This window comes from Ceratotherium simum, chromosome 2 (genome assembly GCF_057802395.1).
Source record: "Ceratotherium simum simum isolate JZ-2026a chromosome 2, ASM5780239v1, whole genome shotgun sequence".
NCBI classification, from domain to species: domain Eukaryota; kingdom Metazoa; phylum Chordata; class Mammalia; order Perissodactyla; family Rhinocerotidae; genus Ceratotherium; species Ceratotherium simum.
In genome coordinates, this window is record NC_141901.1 from 18,592,060 (window position 1) to 18,614,028 (window position 21,969).

At 38.1% G+C, this 21,969-nt stretch overlaps 1 protein-coding gene across 7 annotated transcripts in view; it reads left to right on the plus strand.

The window, feature by feature from the left end:
• The window catches only part of SMG7 (SMG7 nonsense mediated mRNA decay factor), an 82,951-nt gene extending 60,982 nt beyond the window's left edge, over positions 1 to 21,969 (plus strand). For 4 of the 7 annotated variants that reach the window (XM_014783357.2, XM_087438813.1, XM_014783356.2 and 1 more), the window contains 15 exons: positions 2,642 to 2,804; positions 3,126 to 3,282; positions 5,957 to 6,027; positions 7,246 to 7,306; positions 10,156 to 10,275; positions 11,407 to 11,833; positions 13,647 to 13,791; positions 14,273 to 14,655; positions 15,314 to 15,685; positions 16,413 to 16,562; positions 19,005 to 19,085; positions 19,559 to 19,718; positions 20,400 to 20,570; positions 20,686 to 20,831; positions 21,453 to 21,969. In XM_014783357.2, coding sequence (XP_014638843.1) covers positions 2,642 to 2,804; positions 3,126 to 3,282; positions 5,957 to 6,027; positions 7,246 to 7,306; positions 10,156 to 10,275; positions 11,407 to 11,833; positions 13,647 to 13,791; positions 14,273 to 14,655; positions 15,314 to 15,685; positions 16,413 to 16,562; positions 19,005 to 19,085; positions 19,559 to 19,718; positions 20,400 to 20,570; positions 20,686 to 20,831; positions 21,453 to 21,566 — 2,721 coding nt within the window. In that variant the 3' untranslated portion in view covers positions 21,567 to 21,969. The remainder of the gene's footprint in view (positions 1 to 2,641; positions 2,805 to 3,125; positions 3,283 to 5,956; positions 6,028 to 7,245; positions 7,307 to 10,155; positions 10,276 to 11,406; positions 11,834 to 13,646; positions 13,792 to 14,272; positions 14,656 to 15,313; positions 15,686 to 16,412; positions 16,563 to 19,004; positions 19,086 to 19,558; positions 19,719 to 20,399; positions 20,571 to 20,685; positions 20,832 to 21,452) is intronic. The other 3 variants (XM_014783358.2, XM_014783359.2, XM_014783361.2) reach the window with 3 other exon arrangements.

Consider the following 21,969-nt stretch of genomic DNA (forward strand, 5'->3'; position numbering starts at 1 on the left):
TAGATAATTAGTATCATCCACCTGTAAACTTTAGCATGTCTGTCTAACTAGCAGTTTTTAGCTACTAAGCAGAAACGTTTACCAAGTTGAGGTTCATTGAAAGATTTAAGGCCTGGGATTGAGTAATTGAGATGCAAGGTTTTTTATGTCTGTTAAATGTATGCTTTTTCTTAATGGTATTTAGTTCAGTATAGTCCTCAACTGCTGTTAAAAAAACATCTTTGAGTAACAGTATGTCAATTCCAATTTGATTTTGTTCCTGGGGAGGCCCTCTACTCACTACAGTACAGTCTAAATTTTATGAAATTAGAACTGAATGATTACACATTTACTTCTCAAGGTGTGGGTTGTTCCTTCACTAAGTATTGAGTACCTACTGTGTACCGTACACTTTTCTAGGCTCTTAGAGATACAGGGGAGAACAAGACAAAGTCTATGCCTTCATGAACTCATATCATCATTTGCTAGTACTAGGCTGCACTCATACGCGTTAATACTTCTGTGCGTACACTAGAAAATCCTTTAAAGGGCTGTGATTCTGTTTGCTAGGATGTTGCCGTCTAAAATAAATGCCAGTGGATTTATAAATACAAGGGATACATTGCTATATTATGCTCGTAAGAAAAAATGCTTTTTGAAAAATACAACTTAATATTCTCATTTTATGCCAATATTATGCATTTGTGTAGATGGTCAGCTTATCTAGAAGGTTGGGTGTACAGATTGAAAGAGAAATTCTGTGGGAGAATTCTGGAGAAAAAATAGGATTTCAGGACTTACTGAGGAAAGGAAGGAAAAATGCTTGATGCCTTTGGAAAAACAGTAAGCATTCTAGATGTATATACTGGAATGGCAGATGGCAAGGAGGCTGAGAGATATGATAGGGAGAGTAGAGTTAAAGTGGGGTGGAATTGTGTTTATCTCCAATGATAATGTGAAAGATCTTGCTAATAAAATCATAGAACTTATTCTGGGTATTTCAGATTCTTTTTTGTGTGTGTGTGTGTGTGTGTGAGGAAGATTAGCCCTGAGCTACCATCCGTTGCCAATCCTCCTCTTTTTGCTGAGGAAGATTGGCCCTGGGCTAACGTTCGTGCCCGTTTTCCTCTACTTTATGTGGGACGCTGCCACATCATGGCTTGATAAGCGGTGCGTCGGTCCACACCCGGGATCTGAACCTGTGAACCCTGGGCCACTGAAGCGGAGTGTGTGAACCTAACCACTATGCCACTGGGCCAGCCTCCTCAGATTCTTTAACTATGTAAATAGAAAAAAAAAAATCTCAGAATGAGCTGGACAAACGCAGCTCTAAATTTCTGGGATGGTAGGATCTTTTGTCACTGCTGGTGGAACTGTATGTAAGGTTATCTATTTCCCACCGTAAAGCTAGTGACGGTGAATCTCCACCATCTCAAAATTTTCTCTGGGGAAGGAGGGAGGTTGGCTATGGCTAAAGTATAGGGTGAAGCCAGGATATCATCTCTAAGTAGCTGTCAACTTTGTTAGGAACTTGTGTTTGAAAAATATTTTATATGGGAGTTATCTGAAACAACTGCAGATATTAAGGCAAAAGGGTGATTAAGTTGAGGCCACCAGCTCAGAGCATGTAGGTGAATTCTTTCTTACAGTGCTAGTCAGCAGGTCACTATAAACACATGGTTATTAAGTAAAAGAAATTTGATGATGAAGATCGTGCATGTACTTTTTTTTTTTTTTTTTTGTGAGGAAGATCAGCCCTGAGCTAACATCCGTGCTAATCCTCTTTTTGCTGAGGAAGACCGGCTCTGAGCTAACATCTATTGCCAGTCCTCCTCCTTTTTTCCCCCAAAGCCCCAGTAGATAGTTGTATGTCATAGTTGCACATCCTTCTAGTTGCTGTATGTGGGACGCGGCCTCAGCATAGCCGGACAAGCGGTGCATCGTGCGCGCTCAGGATCCGAACCCGGGCCGCCAGTAGCAGAGCGCATGCACTTAACCGCTAAGCCACGGGGCTGGCCCCCATGTACTTTTCTAATAGGGGAAAATGTCAGTGTAATAATTTGTAGAAGTGCCTATAGCACATGTTAGCGATTGCTTTAATAGATCATTTACCCTGTGTTCCAGAGTATGTTCTTGCTATATACCTCAATTATAAATAAGTTTAAGTGTGTCAAGCCTTTGAAAGAGTAAATTTTATGACAAATTTTGGAAGTCATACATTATGTACCAAGAGTTCAAAAATGTATTTTTTAAGTTTTTTGTTTGGTCTCAATTTAATATTTTAGTGGATATGCATCTCTTATAAAACAGTTTCTAGTGGATCAAGATGTATAAATTTGTTGATGGACCCCCAAAACTTTTTTTCTCAAATCATATTAAAAAAATGTGTAGTTTCTCAGGGAAAAAAAGTATTGTGAAAAACAGCTCAAACAGCTTTGTGGTGTCTGGGTTAATTCCTTTCAAGGCAGCGAGTCAGCATGAGAAACATCAGACCACATCATACTTGACTAAAATACTGGAATTAAGAGTGGAACAGTTTACTTATCTGTAATTCTACTGTTACCTATGTGGCTCTAAATACAGACTGTTAGTTTAATTCTTGTGATGAAGATGGCTCCTGTTCTTGTGATAATATATGCAGTATTCCTGTCTTCTCTTACAGAGGCTGCTATTCCAAAAAGCTTTCAACTCGCAGCAGTTAGTTCATGTCACTGTCATTAACCTGTTTCAACTTCATCACCTTCGTGACTTTAGCAATGAGACGGAACAGCATAGTTACAGCCAAGATGAGCAGCTGTGTTGGACACAGTTGCTGGCCCTCTTTAGTGAGTATTAAATCATTTAACTTTCTGTGACATCTTTGGAAAGCATAATCTTAGGCATTTTTATCATTGTAACAAAGCATTAGTGACATATAAAAAAAGTGTCCTGAACCCTAAGTTCTATCCTTTTATCCGCTTACACCCCCTTAGCAACTCTATCTGTAACATTTTTAACACAGGAAAGAAAATGCCTTTTTAGAAAGAAGCTGTAAAGTATTTAAGTGTTAAGTAAGATACAGCAGAAGGCTCATAATGATATTTTAATTTGGACTGGTATATAGTTTCAAATATCTTATGCTTTCTGAATACATTTTTTTCTTGAAGTGTCTTTTCTTGGCATCCTGTGCAAGTGTCCTCTCCAGAACAAGTCTCAGGAAGAGTCCTACAATGCCTATCCCCTTCCTGCAGTCAAGGTCTCCATGGACTGGCTGAGACTGAGACCCAGGGTCTTTCAGGAGGCAGTGGTGGATGAAAGACAGTAGTAAGTGTCTTAGAATTTCATGTTAGCTTGTGTGCTTTGTTTGATATTCATAAAAGTGTAGAAACTGCCTTCTAAAACACAACATTTGAACAATGGAAGACTTTGTATTTTCCACCTACTCTCTGGAAATTGAACTGAAGACTCTTTGTATGCTTCTCATTTGTTTGAATTCTTCAAATGAGGCACAGTCTTAAGGATTTCTGACTCCCTGTATGCTCCCCCTATTCCTGGTTGCCATCCTGGGGAAAAGACATTTTTCACATTTCAAAATGAAATTGAAGTAAAACCAGTTTGTTTCTTATGCATTACAATGTGCCCCAATTTTCTGTTCAGGAGTTAAGGGAGGAGATTTTTACTTCTTCTGTTACTCTATACACAAGCTATTTGTTATTACCTTACAGTAACACCCAATTTGAGTTATATTTGCTTGTTTTAAGCATAGAAGATTGGTAGTTATTTTGGCTCTCACCATTTTCTCTGTAATCTCTAATAAGAATAATTCTGACAGTTCTTAGGAACTATTGATTTTACAATGACAAATGAAAGCTTTTAGTTTACCTTTGATTATAGAAATAGATACTTCCTTTGCAGTGAGTTGCAATGAGTAGGAAGTTCATCCTCTGCGTATTTTGATGGTGGATATTGGTAGAATCTCGCTGAAATTTCTGCTTTGTAGCCCAGCATCTACACATTGACCAAGGTCACAACCTAGAAAATGGCCTAGCCACATTTAAGACCCTGTGCTTTGTAATTCTCTTTCCTTTTTTTCCTCAAACCTAACTATAAGCTCCTTCATTTTTGACGTCATGAATAGAGTTTAGCAACATAGCACAGCATACTACACGTCTCCTTTTCATGTCAGTGTAGCAATTAGTAAGTAATACGTATTTTTAGACATTGCTTCCTTGCAACATTTTTATTTCTTAACCCAGAGGCTACACAGTTTTTCTTCCCTTGTATACTTTAGAACCCAAACTTGTGTTTGGTTCAATAAGCTGTATCGGTAATGCTATGAAAAAGTTCTGTTTTATATTTGCTTATAGAGTTTTCATATTTATGGGCAGGGATTAATATTTTTGTTTTGTTTTGTTGTTCCTGTATAGTGACCCTTTTGGCCCATTCTCTGCTTTCCCATTTCTTATCATGGCAAAGGATATTCAGCCAGAAGGAATAGTTTTATTTATGAACTTTTTTTCCTCTTTTCTTCCCTATCATTTACTGTACCCCCTTCCTCCTATCAGACTTATCAAGATCTTTAGAATTATGCCCTTACAGTTATTTCATTCTGTCTTAAATTATGTTACTACTCATTTTAAAGTCTATTATAGGGTATTTCTCTAAAATTGGAGATTTTATTTATATGTCTGATACCTTAAAGTAATAATCTTCGTTTATATCTTTTAAATAATGGGAAAAAAATCCCTCTTCCCTTTGTGAACTCAAGATTTTACATATATTCAAATAATCTTGAGATTCATGCTTCTGGACTTTTTCAATTTCTAGAACTTGTTTTTTCCTACATTTTTTTGAGAGCATGTTATCTACGATAAGAAATATATGAAGTAGTGACGTATGTTCTTCCTTTGTAGAAAGCAGAGTTAGACTTAAGTAACCCAAAGTAGGGTAAAGCAATGTATCATTAAGTCTTCTACTCATGCTCTTTTTCTGCAATCTGTTTTCTTGAAATCTCATATTTGTTGCATAAAAACGTTGTTTTAGTCTAATATTCTTTTTTAGATTATTAACCTTCTTTTTCAGCTGTCTCATAATTTGTTACATCTCCAAAGGCTTGCAGCAGACATTTGTTCTTCAATGTTTGTTTCCTTTTGTATTGTTTATATATATATATATATACACATTTTTTTAAGTAGCATATTCCGTATTTCAAAGTGTACAACTGTCAGAAATAGTTGTCTACCTCGTTTTTTCCCATGATTGTGATTATTTGCATGCAATTTCTCTGTCCTGGGCACCTCACCACAGGCTTATTTTTTTAACCACACTTTTCACCAACATTAGTTGTTATATGGTCCAAGAAAAGCTTACTGTTACCTTAAGTAGAACATGATTATTTTAAATATTTTAAATTAAATATTAAAAATATTTTTTAGTATTTTGTAAACTTTTACAAAATTTGACTATGTATTAGGAACCACTTTAGAGGTAGGGATATTGTAAGAGTGTGTGGACTATTTAGTGTCATAAAGAAAAAGGCATTTTCATCACCTTGAACAGAGGATGTGATTTGACTGTGATGTAACCATACCCTGTCACAGTTTTAAGAACTAACAGTCAGGTCCACAACTGATCACATAAGTGAAAGCTCTATAAACACATAATATGTTGTTTCTCTGGTCAAAGTTTTCTCAGTAAATATCAATTTTCAGTGTTTAAAACTGACAAATTATAATTATTTTCACTAGTTGTTAAATTAGGAGCTTGGGAAATAATCTGCAGTAGTAAGTCTCTCTCATGGAAATTTGACCCTTCTGGTGTATCTTTTTATCTAGACATCTTTGAAAATATGTTTTAGGAAATCATACAGCCTTTAAAATGCTGAAGCAAGGGAAAAATACGTAAAGTCAGGATCCTATAGATAACATTTTCATGGCTTGTTAGTGTTCTGGTTTCTCTTGTGTAAAAATAAAGTCTGAACCATCTGTTTAATTTACAGCATTTGGCCCTGGCTAATTTCTCTTCTAAATAGTTTTCATCCCCATGAAGAGGATCTTTCAAGTACTAATGGTAAGGGCTACCTTGACGTTGTATTGTTGACATTGTTCTCCATCACTAATAGTGGGCTTAAGGCCAGAGAAAAACACGTTTTTGTTGTGAAGTGTTTGACTTTAAGTTCAATGTCTCCGAGGTGACTTTGAACTCTACACTGACCAAATGGGTGGACGTAGAGGTCATGTTCGTCCAGTTCTTTCAGCAGCTTGTTCTCCTGTTTAGCTACGTTTGAATAGGAGTCCAGAGAGTGCAATACCTTCAGATTCTTTCTCTTTTTCCCTTCCTCCTCATTCTTACTATTTTTTTTTAAAAGGAACTAATGTGAACAACATTACTCTGTCAAAGTAATACCTGCTTATCATATAGAACGTTTGAGACATACAAACATAAGGAACATAAGTCACCTGTAGTTCTCTCATACAGAGATACTTTGTGCCGTTCACATCTTAGTGTATTTCCTTTCGGCCTTTTTCTTATGTATACGTATACACACCTACATGTGACTGGTATCAGATACAGCTTTGTACCTGCTTTTTAAATTTAACATGATATTGTTAGGATTTTTCTTTGTCATATAAACATTTTGAAACATGATATTACCGGCTGCATAATATTCTGTCCTATGGCTGTGCCGTAATTTATTTAATCATTGTCCATTTGCTTTAAAATTTTCTCCATTATAAATAATCTTGCACTAAACAATCTCTGGTTGACTCCTTTCTGATTATTTTCCTTCCATTAGATCAGTGCTAAAGTCAAGCATTAATTTGCAAATGAATCACCTGGGATCTTGTTAAAATGCAGTTTATGATTCAGTAGGTTTGGGATAGTGCCCAGAATTCTGCAGTTCTTACAGGCTCCCAGGTGATGTCAATGTTGTTATTCGATACTTTGAATAACAGACCTAAACATTGGGATTACTGGATCTGAGGCTGTGAATTTTTAAGACTGCTGGGGAAAAAAGTCTATCGTAGCCCTCCTCCTCAGCAATGAGTAGTACATGAGTATTAGGGCAATGCCTAGGGCCCAGAGGCAAAATGGAGGATTTAACAGGTAAGTTATTTGTATCAGGATTACTATAAAGAAGAACAGAGAACTATAAGCATTAGAGATAGTTTCTTTCTGTATAGAAGATATTTATTTTTTCTTTTTTTTTTTTTTAGTGGGCAGTATTCTGCTGAACAACAATATTTTAATTAAAATGCTTACAAATCTTGATTTTTACTTCTCCAGCTACACCACTTCCGGAGGAGTTTGAGTTACAAGGGTTCTTGGCTTTGAGACCTTCTTTCAGGTGGGTGGCAGCTGAAGGAGGTTTGTTTTATTGCCAGTGATTGCAGCATTCAAGTTAACAGGAATCAGGCTTGGGTGTAGAGGAACGTTTAATCTATCCCAGCTTTGTCTTATTTTCCTAACAGCAACTAATAGTGCAAGTTTTTTTGATGTGAAATTGATTTATATATGTTGTACCTTTAATTCCTGTGTAATACAATACTAAGTGCTTACAAGTATGGAGGAAAGGAAAAAAAATTGCTTCCCCCAAGTGATATTTATTCAGTGAATTCTACCTTTTATACTTGAAATTAGAGAGAAAGTCTCAAAAATGGGGACCAAATGTAAACCAAAGGATATTGCTTGATATTTTTCCTATCAATGCTAATGATAAAGCAATCAAGTTTTCCAATCATCCTTTGTCTCTTTTTTTTCCTTTTTTAGAGAAATAACTTCTTACTCCTTTTCAAGTCTAACCCTTTCATCTGGATCCATGATCCCATCCCTTCCTACCTCCCCAAGAACCTTGCTCCATCTGTTACCCTCTCTCTGCATTGTATTTCCAGTATCTTTTTATTTTTTTGACAACCACTTCCTTCCTTTTAGTCTAGTAACATTCAAGTATACCCTATTCTTTTAAAAAAGTAAAATTCACAACCCTGTCTTTCTCTTCATCATCAAACTTCTTAAAAGAGTAGTGTGGGCTAACCTTACTGACTCTGCTTCACTCAGTCGTTTCTTAGCTTACTGCACATTTAACCATCAGTGCTTTCCTAGTTACCAAATGCCATTGACTTCTTTGTAGTTTTCATCCTGTTTAATTTTCTTTAGCATTGAGTCTGTTGATTCCCTTCTTTCGTGAAACCTTCTTTTCCTTAGCTCTTCTCTTATCCTTGGATAACACTCAGTCTTTCACTCTTTCTTTTGTGCCAGAACCCTCGGAATATTGATTGATATTCTCCAGGGTTCTTTCCTTGCCCTTTCCTTCCCACTTGCTCCATTCTCTTGGTGATCAAATCCATCCCTTTGTCTTGAGCTTTCGTCTCATGGATAGGAAGTCCAAAATTTTCACTTCTGACTTCTTTGGGAGTTTGGACTCATATTTCTAACAATCTGATCTCCCTTATGCATTTCAAACTTTAACATGACCAAAAATGAGCTTATATTTTCTTATTTGGTCAGCAAAAAAATGATCTTCTTTCTTTGTCTCTGTGCCATTATCTACCTACATGAACAAGTTAGAAATCTGAAAAATCCTTATTTCTGTTAATTTTTCTCACCAAGTCTTTGTAATTCTGTGTCCAAAGTGCATCTTAGATCTAACTCCTTTCACCTATTTCCCCATAGTTCAGGCTTTTATTACCATTTACCTGGAGTATAAAAAAGCTTCCTAATCAACCTCTCTATTTATAGTCCCTCTCCTTCTAATAGTCCATTTCTACCCTGCTTCCACAGTTATATATAGATATATATTTTTTGTGTATGAGAAAGGTTAGCCCTGAGCTAACATCTGTTGCCAATCCTCTTCTTTTTGCTGAGAAAGATTGGCCCTGGGCTAACATCTGTGTCCATCTTCCTCTACTTTATACGGGATGCCGCCACAGCATGGCTTGATAAGTGGTGCATCAGTCCACGCTGGGGATCCGAACCTGCAAACCCCAGGCCACACAATCAGAGCACACGAATTTAACCGCCATGCCACCAGGCCGTCCCCACAGTTATATTTTTAAAGTATAGACCTGATGATGTCCCATTACTAATACAATTTACCCATCTCCAGTTGCTCCAATATCTTTTTTAGCTTCATGTCCAAAGGCTTAGTTTTTCAGCCATATTTTCTGTCACTATCTAGTACTTAGTCTTTCAGCCATGTTTTCTGCCACTTTCAACCCCTGCCACCTCAATACTAATACATACTGTACATTCACTATGTCTTATTCTTGAATAGCTCTGGATTTTTATTCCTCCGAAACTTTGTTCATGCTATACCTAGAACGTTCACTTTTCCTCTTCTGCTCTTCCCTTACCAACCTGTAAGCACTTATCCATACCTGTCTAAGTTCCAGCTCAGGTATCATTTGCTCTGTGAAACCTTTTCAGAGCTTATCAGAAGGAACTAACCCTCCTTTTACTATGCTATCTTATTCTTTTATTGGTTTTTATTATAATACTTGTCAGATTAAATCATAATTATTTGTTCCTTAAGATAGGGACTATTTCTCATTTATCTGTGTGCTTAGTGTCTAGCTACTGCCTGGCAATTTTTAGATTCTTTTGGAAAAAAATGGATACAGTATATTGAATTTAAGGTGAAGAAATCTGAGAAATCCTTATTTTTTTCAGGTTGATTTACCTTTCTAGTTTCAATGAGTTTTTTGGTCTATATACTTTCTGATATTTACACATTTTTCTGATTTAGATTGGGCCTCCTTAAAGTGGATAGATTAATACTTTTTATTAGAATATATATTTATTAGAATATATATAGAATATAAATATTAATACTATTTATTAGAATAGGCATCTCAGAGACCCTTAACATTGCCATGGTCGTTTCAAGCAAATTACTTAGAATGCAAGGTAAATGTTAATGAAAACTTTATTCTTACAAGAAAAGAATCTTTCCTAATAAAAGGTTGTGATTTATTTGAGCTCCTCAATTAGAAAGTGAAATATAAGTAAAAAATATGTTAATATAGTGAATTTGCATATTGTCTTTGGGAGCATACTTTCGAACAAATGCAGTTGATGACATCAAGTAGCTGGCATGTTTGGAAAAATCTGAAGCCATTGCAGTTAATTAGGTGAATTTGGTTGCCTGGAAAATATCTAGCAGTTTAATTTTCTGTAATTTGCTTATATCAATTTTAGGAACTTGGATTTTTCCAAAGGCCACCAGGGTATTACAGGAGACAAAGAGGGTCAGCAACGACAAATACGACAGCAGCGCTTGATCTCTGTAGGCAAGTGGATCGCCGATAATCAGCCAAGGTATTCCTTATCAAATACATGTGCACACCCCCCACATGTTTTAGGCTTTGGTATAATGCTTATTAATTATAAACTCTTTTATCAAATGTTGGTGACACAATGTCAAATTATCACCCTAAGTATACTCGTAAATCTCTATTCGTCCCATAACACAGCCTCTTGTAGAGGAATTGGCCTTGTCTCCCTTGTTTATCATGAGCTTCTGCTCTAGTTTATAAACATCTCTGTAAATCTAACTAAATTGTATGTTCACAGTTAGGGTGATTTGTATTGACAGGGGCACGGTGGGCAGTTTCAGTCAGGACAGACCAGGATGTTGCTAGTGGCTAGTTAAAGACAGAGCAGATATGGTAATTGGTGTAGAGGAACGGGCACAGGTTTTAGAGTCAGATAGGTTTGAATTCAGTTTCTAGTTCTGCCACTTCCCCAAATTTGTGTCCTTGGGATCTTCTTAATTGATTATAATCTTTCCAAAGTCAGTAATTATATCGTATTCATTCTTGTATTCAAGTTTCTATCATACTATAAGCACTTAAATGGTTGCATGCGTGAATGAACTTACTACCTCTGAGCTTCAGTTTTCACACCTATAAAATAAGAATTATAGATAGCTAATTCAAGGGCCTAGTCTAGTGCCTTGTGCTTAAAACATGCTCAGTAAATGTAGCTGTAATTATTAGAAAACATTAGAATATGTTGTGGTGATGTTAAGTGTGATAATGAGCATCTGAGGGCCGGCCCTGTGGCTTGGTGGTTAAGTGCGCGCGCTGCAATGCTGGTGGCCCGGTTTCGGATCCAGGGTGCGCATCGAGGCACCACTTCTCCGTCCATCCTGAGGCCGAGTCCCGCATACAGCAACTAGAAGGATGTGCAGCTATGACATACAACTATCTACTGGGGCTTTGGGGGGAAAAAGTAAAATAAATAAAATCTTAAAAAAAAAAAAAAAAAAATGAGCATCTGAGTTTCTACATAACTACTTTTCGTATTACCTGAATCCACATTGTTACACCTTGCCATTTCCAAGTTTTTAGGGCTGGGATTGTATTGACTGTTGGATCCATACACTTCAATTGTTATTGTTTTTTAGATTTGTGTTTTTCATATATGGATTTATTTTTACTTTTTTAGGCTGATTCAGTGTGAAAATGAGGTAGGGAAATTGTTGTTTATCACAGAAATCCCAGAGTTAATACTGGAAGATCCCAGTGAAGCCAAAGAGAACCTCATTCTGCAAGAAACATCCATGATAGAGTCACTGGCTGTGGATGGGAACCCAGGGTTGAAATCAGTGCTGTCTACGGGCCGAAATCTAAGCAACAGCTGTGACACAGGAGAGAAACCAGTGGTCACCTTCAAAGAGAACATTAAGCCACGAGAAGTGAACAGAGACCAAGGAAGAAGTTTTCCTCCCAAAGAGGTGAGAAGGGACTATAGCAAAGGAATAACTGTAACTAAGAATGATGGCAAGAAGGACACCACCAAGAGGAAAACAGACACCAAGAAATGCACCTTAGAAAAGTTACAGGAAACAGGAAAGCAGAATGTGGCAGTGCAGGTAAGCTGTATTTGAACTATAAAGCAGGTAGAGGAAGGCTCACACAAAAGGCAAGATTTTTCATTTTGTTCCTAAAGCCTTGAGAATTTCTATTCTGGAAGCTTGAATGCATTCTTTGAATGCTGCATAGTAAGGTCATGTAAAGAGTTATGGTAGATGGTTATTTCATCAACTCTTGGGAATTGTAATATGAATGAAAAAAATCTCAACTTGATTTGACATTTTTGTCAGTTCTTTCCAATTTAAGTGGTTTGAAGTGACCAGTTTAGAGCTGTCAATTCCACAAAGAATTTGTATATTTTTTGGAAGGTATAATTGCCATTTGTGAATGTTATAGTAGGAAATTTGGGGTCTTTTATAGATCCAGTAGAACCAGGAGTCTCTTAAGGCTTATATGATTTTTTTTTTTCAGATTCACTATACAAAATAAAATATTATTCTTGGAAAAAGATGAGGCTATTTTCTTTGACCTTTATACCTGTCCCAACCAGTAGCACTGGTTATCACTTCAGTATTCTAGCTCATGGGAATTTGTAAAGCAAGAACCCAAGTCTCTTACTGGGAAGAGAAAAGATAAACACTGCTTGGTTATTTGTGGCTTTTTTTTTTAAATCTTTTCAGTGAGATACAAATGATTTCATATACTCTGTGCTGGTTTTAATAATACCATTAATGTTTGAATAAATACCTAAGTAACCATTTGATTTGTTAACACAATTTGGCAAATGTATTTGTTTGCAATAGGCATGCAAACCTTAAATTATTGAAGGCTGCTTGCAAATAAATAGTACTTTCAATGTGTTTTCCTCACAGGGTTTTTTTGGGGGAAAGGGAGAAATAAGAACATAATAGTTTATTTAAGATTAATAGTAGGGGGAGAAACAAAGAGAGAAAAACATGATAGAAATTGAGAAAAGGCACAGAGGCAGAGATGGGGAAAGGCAAAGAAAAGACCACATGAACAATAAAGCAGAAGGGCCAGTGTTTTAGGGATAAAGAGTCCAGCATTTCCTGCCTGCTCTGCCTCCATTCTCTGTAACTGCCTCCCAACAAGGTCCAGACTGAAAATAAAATCTTTCTGATCTCTCATCCCTCTTAAATCTGCTTATAGATGATTAAAGAAAGGCTGACAGTAATCAGTATATCACCACCCTCTGTACCTCTTCCCAAGTTTCCTATAAATGCTTTCTATTTTCTCTCATTTTATTCGTTTTGAGCAGTGCATATGGCCCCTACTTCTCTCTCGCTCCATATGTAGGATCTCAGGGCCTGTTCCTTAATGCTAAACGTATCCTTATCTATTCTGAAGGGTGGTAGGGTTGCAGGGTAGAGGGTGGATGCCTGACTGCTACACTTAAGGCTGCCTGGATGAAATTAACCTGAGGGCGAAAGTATCTCACCTGTGTGTTACTAGTCATTATTTATTCATAATTCATGTATGTTATTTAATAAATTAGACTATAAAGGGCTCTGGAGCCCATAACAGGTGGCTTAAGATGATAGGCAGGTATTTTAACCTGTTGGCATCAGGTGTCTCATTTGTAAAACAAATGAACTCTCATGTCCTTTGTATTTTTATAGTTTTGTAAAAGAAAAATAATTATACTAGTAAAACTAAGCCCTTATATCTTTTATTGACAATTAAATAATTCGTTTTGATTTTTCCCATTTTTAATTTAGGTGAATTTAAATATCTTCAGAATATACTTTTTTTTTTGACATAATGGGGTTTTAAATTCTTAGAGTAGGTGCTTCTTTCTGACACAGTTGAGTTTCAGATTATTATAGATAGTTTTACTTCTGTTGGTCATAGGTAAAATCTCAGACAGAACTAAGAAAGACCCCGGTGTCTGAAGCCAGGAAAACACCTGTAACTCAAACCCCAAGTCAAGCAAGTAACTCCCAGTTCATCCCCATTCATCACCCTGGAGCCTTCCCTCCTCTTCCCAGCCGGCCAGGTAAATATTTGTTTTGTTATTTCTTTTACTTAATCCCATCTGTGTAGGAGTTTCTATTCACTCATTGAGTAATTTATACTCTATCATAGTGACATTACTAAACCATAATGTTAAAAGGTAAAAGGAAGTTCTCTTTTCCCTAATGCTTATGAAATTATTTTTGAACTATTTCTCTGTAGTTTATATACAAGAGCATGTTTGTTATCATGAAGGAAATCCTATCACTAAACATGGCATTTAAGAAACCACCTTTAGAACACTCCAGTTTCTTCAGTGGGTAGAAGTAGCAGCCAATAGTCTATATTTAATCTTTGAAGTCGAGTTAAAAATTGACACTTGATCCATCTTACCTGATGGAGTTGGTCCCTACCTTTTATAATTTATTGAAGACCTCTTCCCTACCCCACCACAAAATAACTTATTTTTGCCTTTCTTTAGCTAAGTTTCTTTGGAACTAAAGCTATGTTCTTCTGTTTTGAAGGGTTCCCGCCCCCAACATATGTTATCCCCCCTCCTGTGGCATTTTCTATGGGCTCAGGTTACACCTTCCCAGCTGGTGTTTCTGTCCCAGGAAACTTTCTTCAGCCTACAGCTCACTCTCCAGCAGGAAACCAGGTGCAAGCTGGGAAACAGTCCCACATTCCTTACAGCCAGCAACGGCCCTCCGGACCAGGGCCAATGAACCAGGGACCTCAACAACCACAGCCACCTTCCCAGCAACCTCTCACATCTTTACCAGCTCAGCCAACAGCACAGTCTACAAGCCAGTTGCAGGTTCAAGCCCTAGCTCAGCAACAGCAGTCCCCTACAAAAGCCGTGCCGGCTTTGGGGAAAAGCCCTCCTCACCACTCTGGATTCCAGCAGGTAAGTTACAGTTGTGGGTACTGTTCAGCTCCAGTAAGGACGATGGGAAGACTAAAATGAGGGGGAAAATTATTCAGTGTTTGGTTAATTAAAAATATTAGTTAGGCTTTCAGATACTTCTTGCTTAGATTTGTAATGATTATGGGAATACAAAAGTATTGTCTTGGCTGTTTAGGCAAGTTCAAATGTTTTCCTTTTTACTTTTGCAAAGGATAATAGATCTTAACTATCATTCCTTGCTGCTACTACTTGTCTGCTTTATAGAAAAGTATTTTCTGTAAATAATTCTCTCCTATTTGAACATAAACTACAGAAGAGAAATAGAATCATAATTTTGATGAGGCGTTAGGATAGATATGACACCAATCTTAAATACTGTCATCCCCCACGGCACTTGAAGCAGGAGGGAGAAACTCTCTCTCTCTCATTCATTAAACCTCTTAAATAATTGAATTGAAAGAGAATATGAGTTCGATGCCCATAATCTATTCTCAGAAAGCTCTGTGTATTGAACACCTAAAGGGTAAAAGAACCTGCTGCATTGCCTAGAGTTTTGTTGGTTGTAAAATCTCTCAAGTTCATTCTGTGATTCTGATTACTGAGTGTAAGTAACATTTCATTTTATCCTCATCTTGATGACAGGCATCTCTTTTTTTAGTATCAACAGGCAGATGCCTCCAAACAGCTGTGGAATCCCCCTCAGGTTCAAGGCCCATTAGGGAAAATCATGCCTGTGAAACAGCCCTACTACCTTCAGACCCAAGACCCCATAAAACTGTTCGAGCCGTCATTGCAACCTCCTGTAATGCAGCAACAGCCTCTAGAGAAAAAAATGAAGCCTTTTCCCATGGAGCCATATAACCATAATCCCTCAGAAGTCAAGGTCCCAGAATTCTATTGGGATTCTTCCTACAGCATGGCTGATAACAGAGCTGTAATGGCACAGCAAGCAAATATGGATCGCAGGGGCAAACGGTCACCAGGAGTCTTCCGTCCAGAGCAGGATCCTGTACCCAGGATGCCATTTGAGGTATGTGTCTGTTCCTTTGAATTTCCCAAGTAAATGTTTATAGAGGTCATTCTGATTCATTAGTGCTACAGAATGCTGCTGAATAATGAGTGCAGCTCTTGGTCTCCTCTTCACAATTGTATAGTATGTTTGCTTTGAGGGAGCTGAAGAATTCTGTTACTGATTTTTAACTGTGGTGGTCTGGCAGAGAAATCGTGCAGAAATCTGTAACACAGCATGTTAGAGAATTCTGAGACAAAGCTCCTCGCTGTTGGGCTGAATCATCTAAGTTTAAAAATAGGTTTACCACGTGTTTATACAAATTGCTTTCTGAGAGGAACAAAGTCAGCCAGTTAGTTATCTTTGATAGTGGAGTTCCCCTTCTTTGCCTTTTCATGAGAAACAGGTGTGTGTTTATAACTGAAAAAGAACTGTTTCTCTGTTAGCACAAGACATGCTAATCACTTTGCTCCATTGCATTGTTTTACTCACTAGGCACATTAACCTTCTGTGTTCTGCTCTATGTTTGTCAGTATTTTTGCTTCTTTCTCTTGTCTTGATCTTTCACTACCGTTGTCCTTGCTTTGCTTTTGTGTCTCAGAGCCTTTTCCTCTTTAATAGTACTGGCTCGCTATTAATAGCTTCTTCCTTCTTGACTTTAGTTGCCTTCAGTCCCTCTAATCATGTTACTACTCCTTCGTGTTTATCATCCCTTATTGCATCTCACTGTGATCCTTTCTGTCATTAGGACCCCAAGAGCTCCCCTCTGCTTCCTCCGGACCTGTTAAAGAGTCTGGCTGCCTTGGAGGAAGAGGAAGAGCTGATTTTTTCTAACCCTCCTGATCTTTACCCAGCTTTGCTGGGACCTCTCGCCTCTCTTCCTGGACGAAGCCTCTTTGTATGTATTTGACATAATTCTTCTTGTTCTAACCCCAGCTTCTGTACTAAGATTTTATAGTACTTGGTGATTGCTTTTTTCTGGGGCTTTCCTTTACAGAATTGTAAAACTTACTTCTTGATTGCCCAAACTAACCTTCAAATGATAGTAGAACATGACAAAACATTTCTGACTCCATAGTTCCTCCACATCTTAGAGTCATGGCTTTGTTATACGTGTTATCCAGAAAGCATCCTGCAGGGCTGGTCACACACAAGATGTGATGCTGGCAAAGTAACTTACTTTTCAGGTGACACTTCCATCTGGACCCAGGAATTTCAAATGTCATTTAATCTTGCTTAGAAGCAGTGAGATTTTTTTTCCTCATGTATTCAAAATATGAAATGAAGTATGTTCTAGTTTTTTTTTTTTTACTGACGTTATTGAACAGTACATGGCTCTTTTCTATTTGGTTAACCAAGAGCCCTGATCTAAATTCAGAGCCAGATTCATAAACAGAATGAGTGAAAATGAAGAAGATTCTATTTATAAACATTGTTGGAGTGCCATAAATGAGTGAATACAGAGATAAATAACTAGGATGACATAAAATAAAGTCTAAGAATTAATGAGTGGTCTCTTTTAAAAATAATCTTCTAGAACCCAGTCTGCATTTCCAAGGATGTCATTCTCTACACTTGTCAATGTTTACATTATATTTTACTAAGGTGAGGGAGTATAAAAAAGATGGGAAGAAAGATGTGTGCTATGAGGTTTTTTTCCCTCCTCCCTTCACTCCATCTTAATAAAACATAAAACAGTTCTGAGTTTTACTTTCTTGCTGTGTCTTTCCCATAAACATGGGGCAAGAAAGCATTCATAACATTAAAATGCATTGATTTTAGTATTATGAGAAATAAAAGCTTATTAATGACACTCATGACAGGAGCTGCCATCCCTGGCACTTGAAGTTCCCTTAAGAATTTGCCCGGGTGAGTGGCCATAGAGACATCCCACTTTTTCCCCCAAGCTGGCAGAAATAAAAGATCCCCTAGAAATGTGAACAACAGTAGTGCCACGACAGCGCCCCGGGGCTTGGGGAAAGCCCAGCTGCTATCCTGTTGCCTCTATGTTTGCCTTTCTGCTGCTTTTCTACTGAGGTGGCTTAAGGAACTAGGGGGAGTGCCTCTCTGTCCACTTATTTCCTACCCCATTAGTTCCTGTTGTGCTTTCCCCTTCCATTGGAAATGAAGCTGATGGTAGAACAGGGGGCCGGGGGGCTTTAGAGTGGGGTTTTTTTTTTTTTCATGTTTAAAAAAACATTGACTGTGGGCCGGCCCCGTGGCTTGGCGGTTAAGTGCGTGCGCTCCGCTGCCGGCGGCCCGGGTTCGGATCCCGGGTGCGCACTGAGGCACCACTCCTCCAGCCATGCTGAGGCCGCGTCCCACATGCAGCAACTAGAAGGATGTGCAGCTATGACAGACAACTATGTACTGGGGCTTTGGGGGAAAAATAAATAAATAAAATCTTTAAAAAAAAAAAAAAAAAAAATTGACTGTAACCCTTCCTATATTTAACATTGTTAATGATATAATGTGTGTGAAAATGCCTTGCATGTAGTAGATGTTTAATAAATGCTTTGTTGACCACCTGTTCAATGCCAGGGAGCATCAGAGAGTCAGCTTTTTTTTTCCTAATAACTTTCTTAGGGCCAGTAAATGTAAGCTTCACTTCAGCAACTACTATATGACATGAATAGAGCTGCCTAGGAACCATGTTAACAAAACCAGTTGTCAAATGGATTTGAAAGACTTTTTTTAAGTCATTAATGTCAATGTTTTCAAAATTTGGGGAGAAAACAGTGCCAGATCAATTCTGCATCTTTTGAAAGTATTTTATAATTTTATTTATTTATTTATTTTCCCCCCAAAGCCCCAGTAGATAGTTGTATGTCATAGCTGCACATCCTTCTAGTTGCTGTATGTGGGACACGGCCTCAGCATGGCTGGAGAAGCGGTGCGTCGGTGCGCGCCGGGGATCCGAACCCAGGCCGCCAGCAGCGGAGCGCACGCACTTAACCGCTAAGCCACAGGGCCGGCCCTTGAAAGTATTTTAAATGCAGCTATTGACAAGGGGATTCCTGCGATTCGTGCCTAGTAAGCACTCAGAACTGCCATTTTCCAGGGTCTCTAGTCCCTGCCAGGATCTCTGTGCTAGATTAGAGGTAATGATCAAGGAAGGTTCTCTCTGACTCACCTGTGACAATTGGCACTTAGCTGGTGTCATGGTATTAACAGATTTGAACTCACATCTTCTAAGCCTAACATTGTACATGGTGGGTGAATACAAGTATGCTTAAATTGTGGTGTTTTACTTTGGTTGTATAGTATCTTAAGATTAATATTAAGAAAATGTAAGGCATAATTTAACTACCTTTTTTTTTTTTTTTTTGGGACTCTGAAGAAATCCTTATTGGAGAAGCCCTCAGAGCTCATGTCACATTCATCATCTTTCCTGTCCCTCACCGGATTCTCTCTTAATCAGGTGGGTAAACAGTGAAGAATCTTGCTTTGTGCTTTTATTGTTGGCCGGTATTTTCTTTCCCATTCTATTTCAGCACGTCTGTTTTCCTCTTTCCTTTCTCTTCCACATATTAGTGTCTTCTGGATATTTGATTTTACCCCCTCTCCCTCTGATTGGTGTACACTAGAGACTTGTATGTTGTAAGTTTGAACCCTTTAACTTCTCATTAATATTGAAATCCTTAGGGCTCTGTTGTTCAGCCAAATAAATTATTCGGTTTAACCTGGGTGGTTTAAATAGAGCAAAATAAAGGATGAGAGAAAGCAAAGGGAAAGTGATTTTAATAGGAAAACTGAAAGAAACCGAAATAAAAGCCTTCAAAAGTTTGTCTTGCTAAGAAAAGCTTAAGGTGTATCAAGCATCCATGAACATGACATTTTCTTAAATCTCTTCCCTTGGAGTGAATTTGTAACTTAGTTGTCACTGTCTTTCAGGAAAGATACCCAAATAACAGTGTGTTCAATGAGGTATATGGGAAAAACCTGACAACCAGCTCCAAAGCAGAACTTAATCCCTCGATGGCCCCCCAGGAAACATCACTGTACTCCCTTTTTGAAGGGACTCCGTGGTCTCCATCACTTCCTGCCAGTTCAGGTATTGACTAGTCTTTCAATTACAGACCTTGCATTTCCTATACACTCAAATTGATTAAGAGTATGATTTTTTAATTATGAATGTTTGTTTATTTATTTTTAAAGTAACTTCTGAAAGAAAATAGGAAAAAAAAGCCTGATGAACCAGTTCACATAATAAATGCCACTAAAAAAGCTTTTTACATCCTCAGTAACCAGCAAAGTTGTAATCAAGAAAAATATGGGTTCTATCTTAAGGTTTCCAGCTCTTTTGTTTGTAGATATTCATTCTTTGCAGGAAAAGTTGCACTTTTTAAAATAGAGATTTATCATCTCTATTTTATAAATGGAGTCTGATTTAATAGTAATTCTTAAGGTTAGGGAATTCTACTTCTGATAGAGAAGACCAGTAGATACTTATCTGAAATAGTATGCCAAAATAGTGCATGCACATGACAGAATTGTATACTGTTTGATTTTGCTTTTTTTTTTGTAAGGCAAGGAATGTGTGTTAGATATGTGCAGTAAAACAGATTAGTGGATCTGGCAGAGTCCCTTTTGGGGCCCTTATATTGCCTTTCCTGTAAAGCCCTGTGGTTATTTTTAGTGGAATTTAAGTGATCAGATATACAGGAAACTTTTGCTTTTGGTATGTTTGTGAAACATCTTATATTTCACATGCTATGTTGTTATTATTTAATAGATCATTCAACACCAGCCAGCCAATCTCCTCATTCCTCTAACCCAAGCAGCCTGCCAAGCTCCCCTCCAACACACAACCATAATTCTGTGCCCTTCTCCAATTTTGGACCCATTGGGACTCCAGATAACAGAGATAGGAGAACTGCAGATCGGTGGAAAACTGATAAGCCAGGTGAGATCCAGACTTGATTGCCTAGCAAAAGTGAAATAACTTACTCTATCCCTCCCTGGCTTTTGATGTGGCAATAATAGAACATCTTGAATTCTTATCTCTTTTTATCCCTTAGCCATGGGTGGGTTTGGCATTGATTATCTCTCAGCAACAACATCCTCTGAGAGCAGCTGGCATCAGGCCAGCACTCCAAGTGGCACCTGGACAGGCCATGGCCCCTCCATGGAGGATTCCTCTGCTGTCCTCATGGAAAGCCTAAAGGTGAGTGGATTTCAGGAACAAGAACCACAAGGGATGCCTCTGCTTTCATTCACATAACTAGCCTTATTCCTAAGGCCCCTAGAATTAATTCATAGCACATATGTAGCAAAGTCCTAGAAATGTGGTCTGCCTTATAAAATTCTTGAATGGGATTTTTTTTTTTAAATTTGTGAATTCACTAGTGATAAAGCAGTATCTTCAGGGAGACAGAAACACAAAGATTTTAGTTGCATTCTAAGGCTAAGAAAATTCTGATTCATCTTGGAATGTTTGATTTAAGCCTTTTCTGAGCCAGTAAAAGAAGGGTATCTAATTTTAGTAATGTTTCATCTGCCTAAAACCTTTATAATAAATACTCTTTGGTCCCAGATGGAGCTGAGTTTTAGTAGAAAGACTATATAAAACGTACTTTCACCTTTGCTGGTTTAAAATAATCTCAATGGAAACTAACTAGTCTTGAAGACAGTCTTACAATGATTTTTTCTAATAGCTGGATTTTTTTTAGGGGGTTGGGCATCTTGGGACATATATGTCTTTATATTTGGGTGGGATTGAAACACAAATTCCTTTCAGACAACGAGGCATTTGACCTCTGCTGACAAGCTCTGGGCTGTTTTTCAGTCTATCTGGTCCAGTTCCATGATGCATCCTGGACCTTCCGCTCTGGAGCAGCTGTTAATGCAGCAGAAGCAGAAACAGCAGCGGGGACAAGGCACCATGAACCCTCCACATTGAGGCCACAGTGGCATCCCTGGGAATGAAGGCTTCATAAACCATGGCATGTTGGGTTTGCAGGACTGGCCCACACAGTCCCCTGCAGGTGGCAGCCCTCTTTTCTGTTTCTTGCTGTCGAGAGGGTGTAAGTGTTCCACCAGCCCACTGAGTGTGCACGAAATGTCTGCAGTGCAACAAAAAGAAAAAACCATCAGGAACTCTCCGTCCCCTCGGGGCCTTCCGGAGGGAGAGAGGAACTGCTGTTTGTCTCACTCAGTTACCTGATATCACCGCCTCTCACCTTCTCCATCGTGCATGTCCCCAGCCACATGGGAAGTGAAAGCTGAGACGGGAAGGCAGGTGGGAGAAGCCAATGGGAACTTCTCAGTCCTTTTTTCCTCTTTGGGGAATAAATAGGAATCCA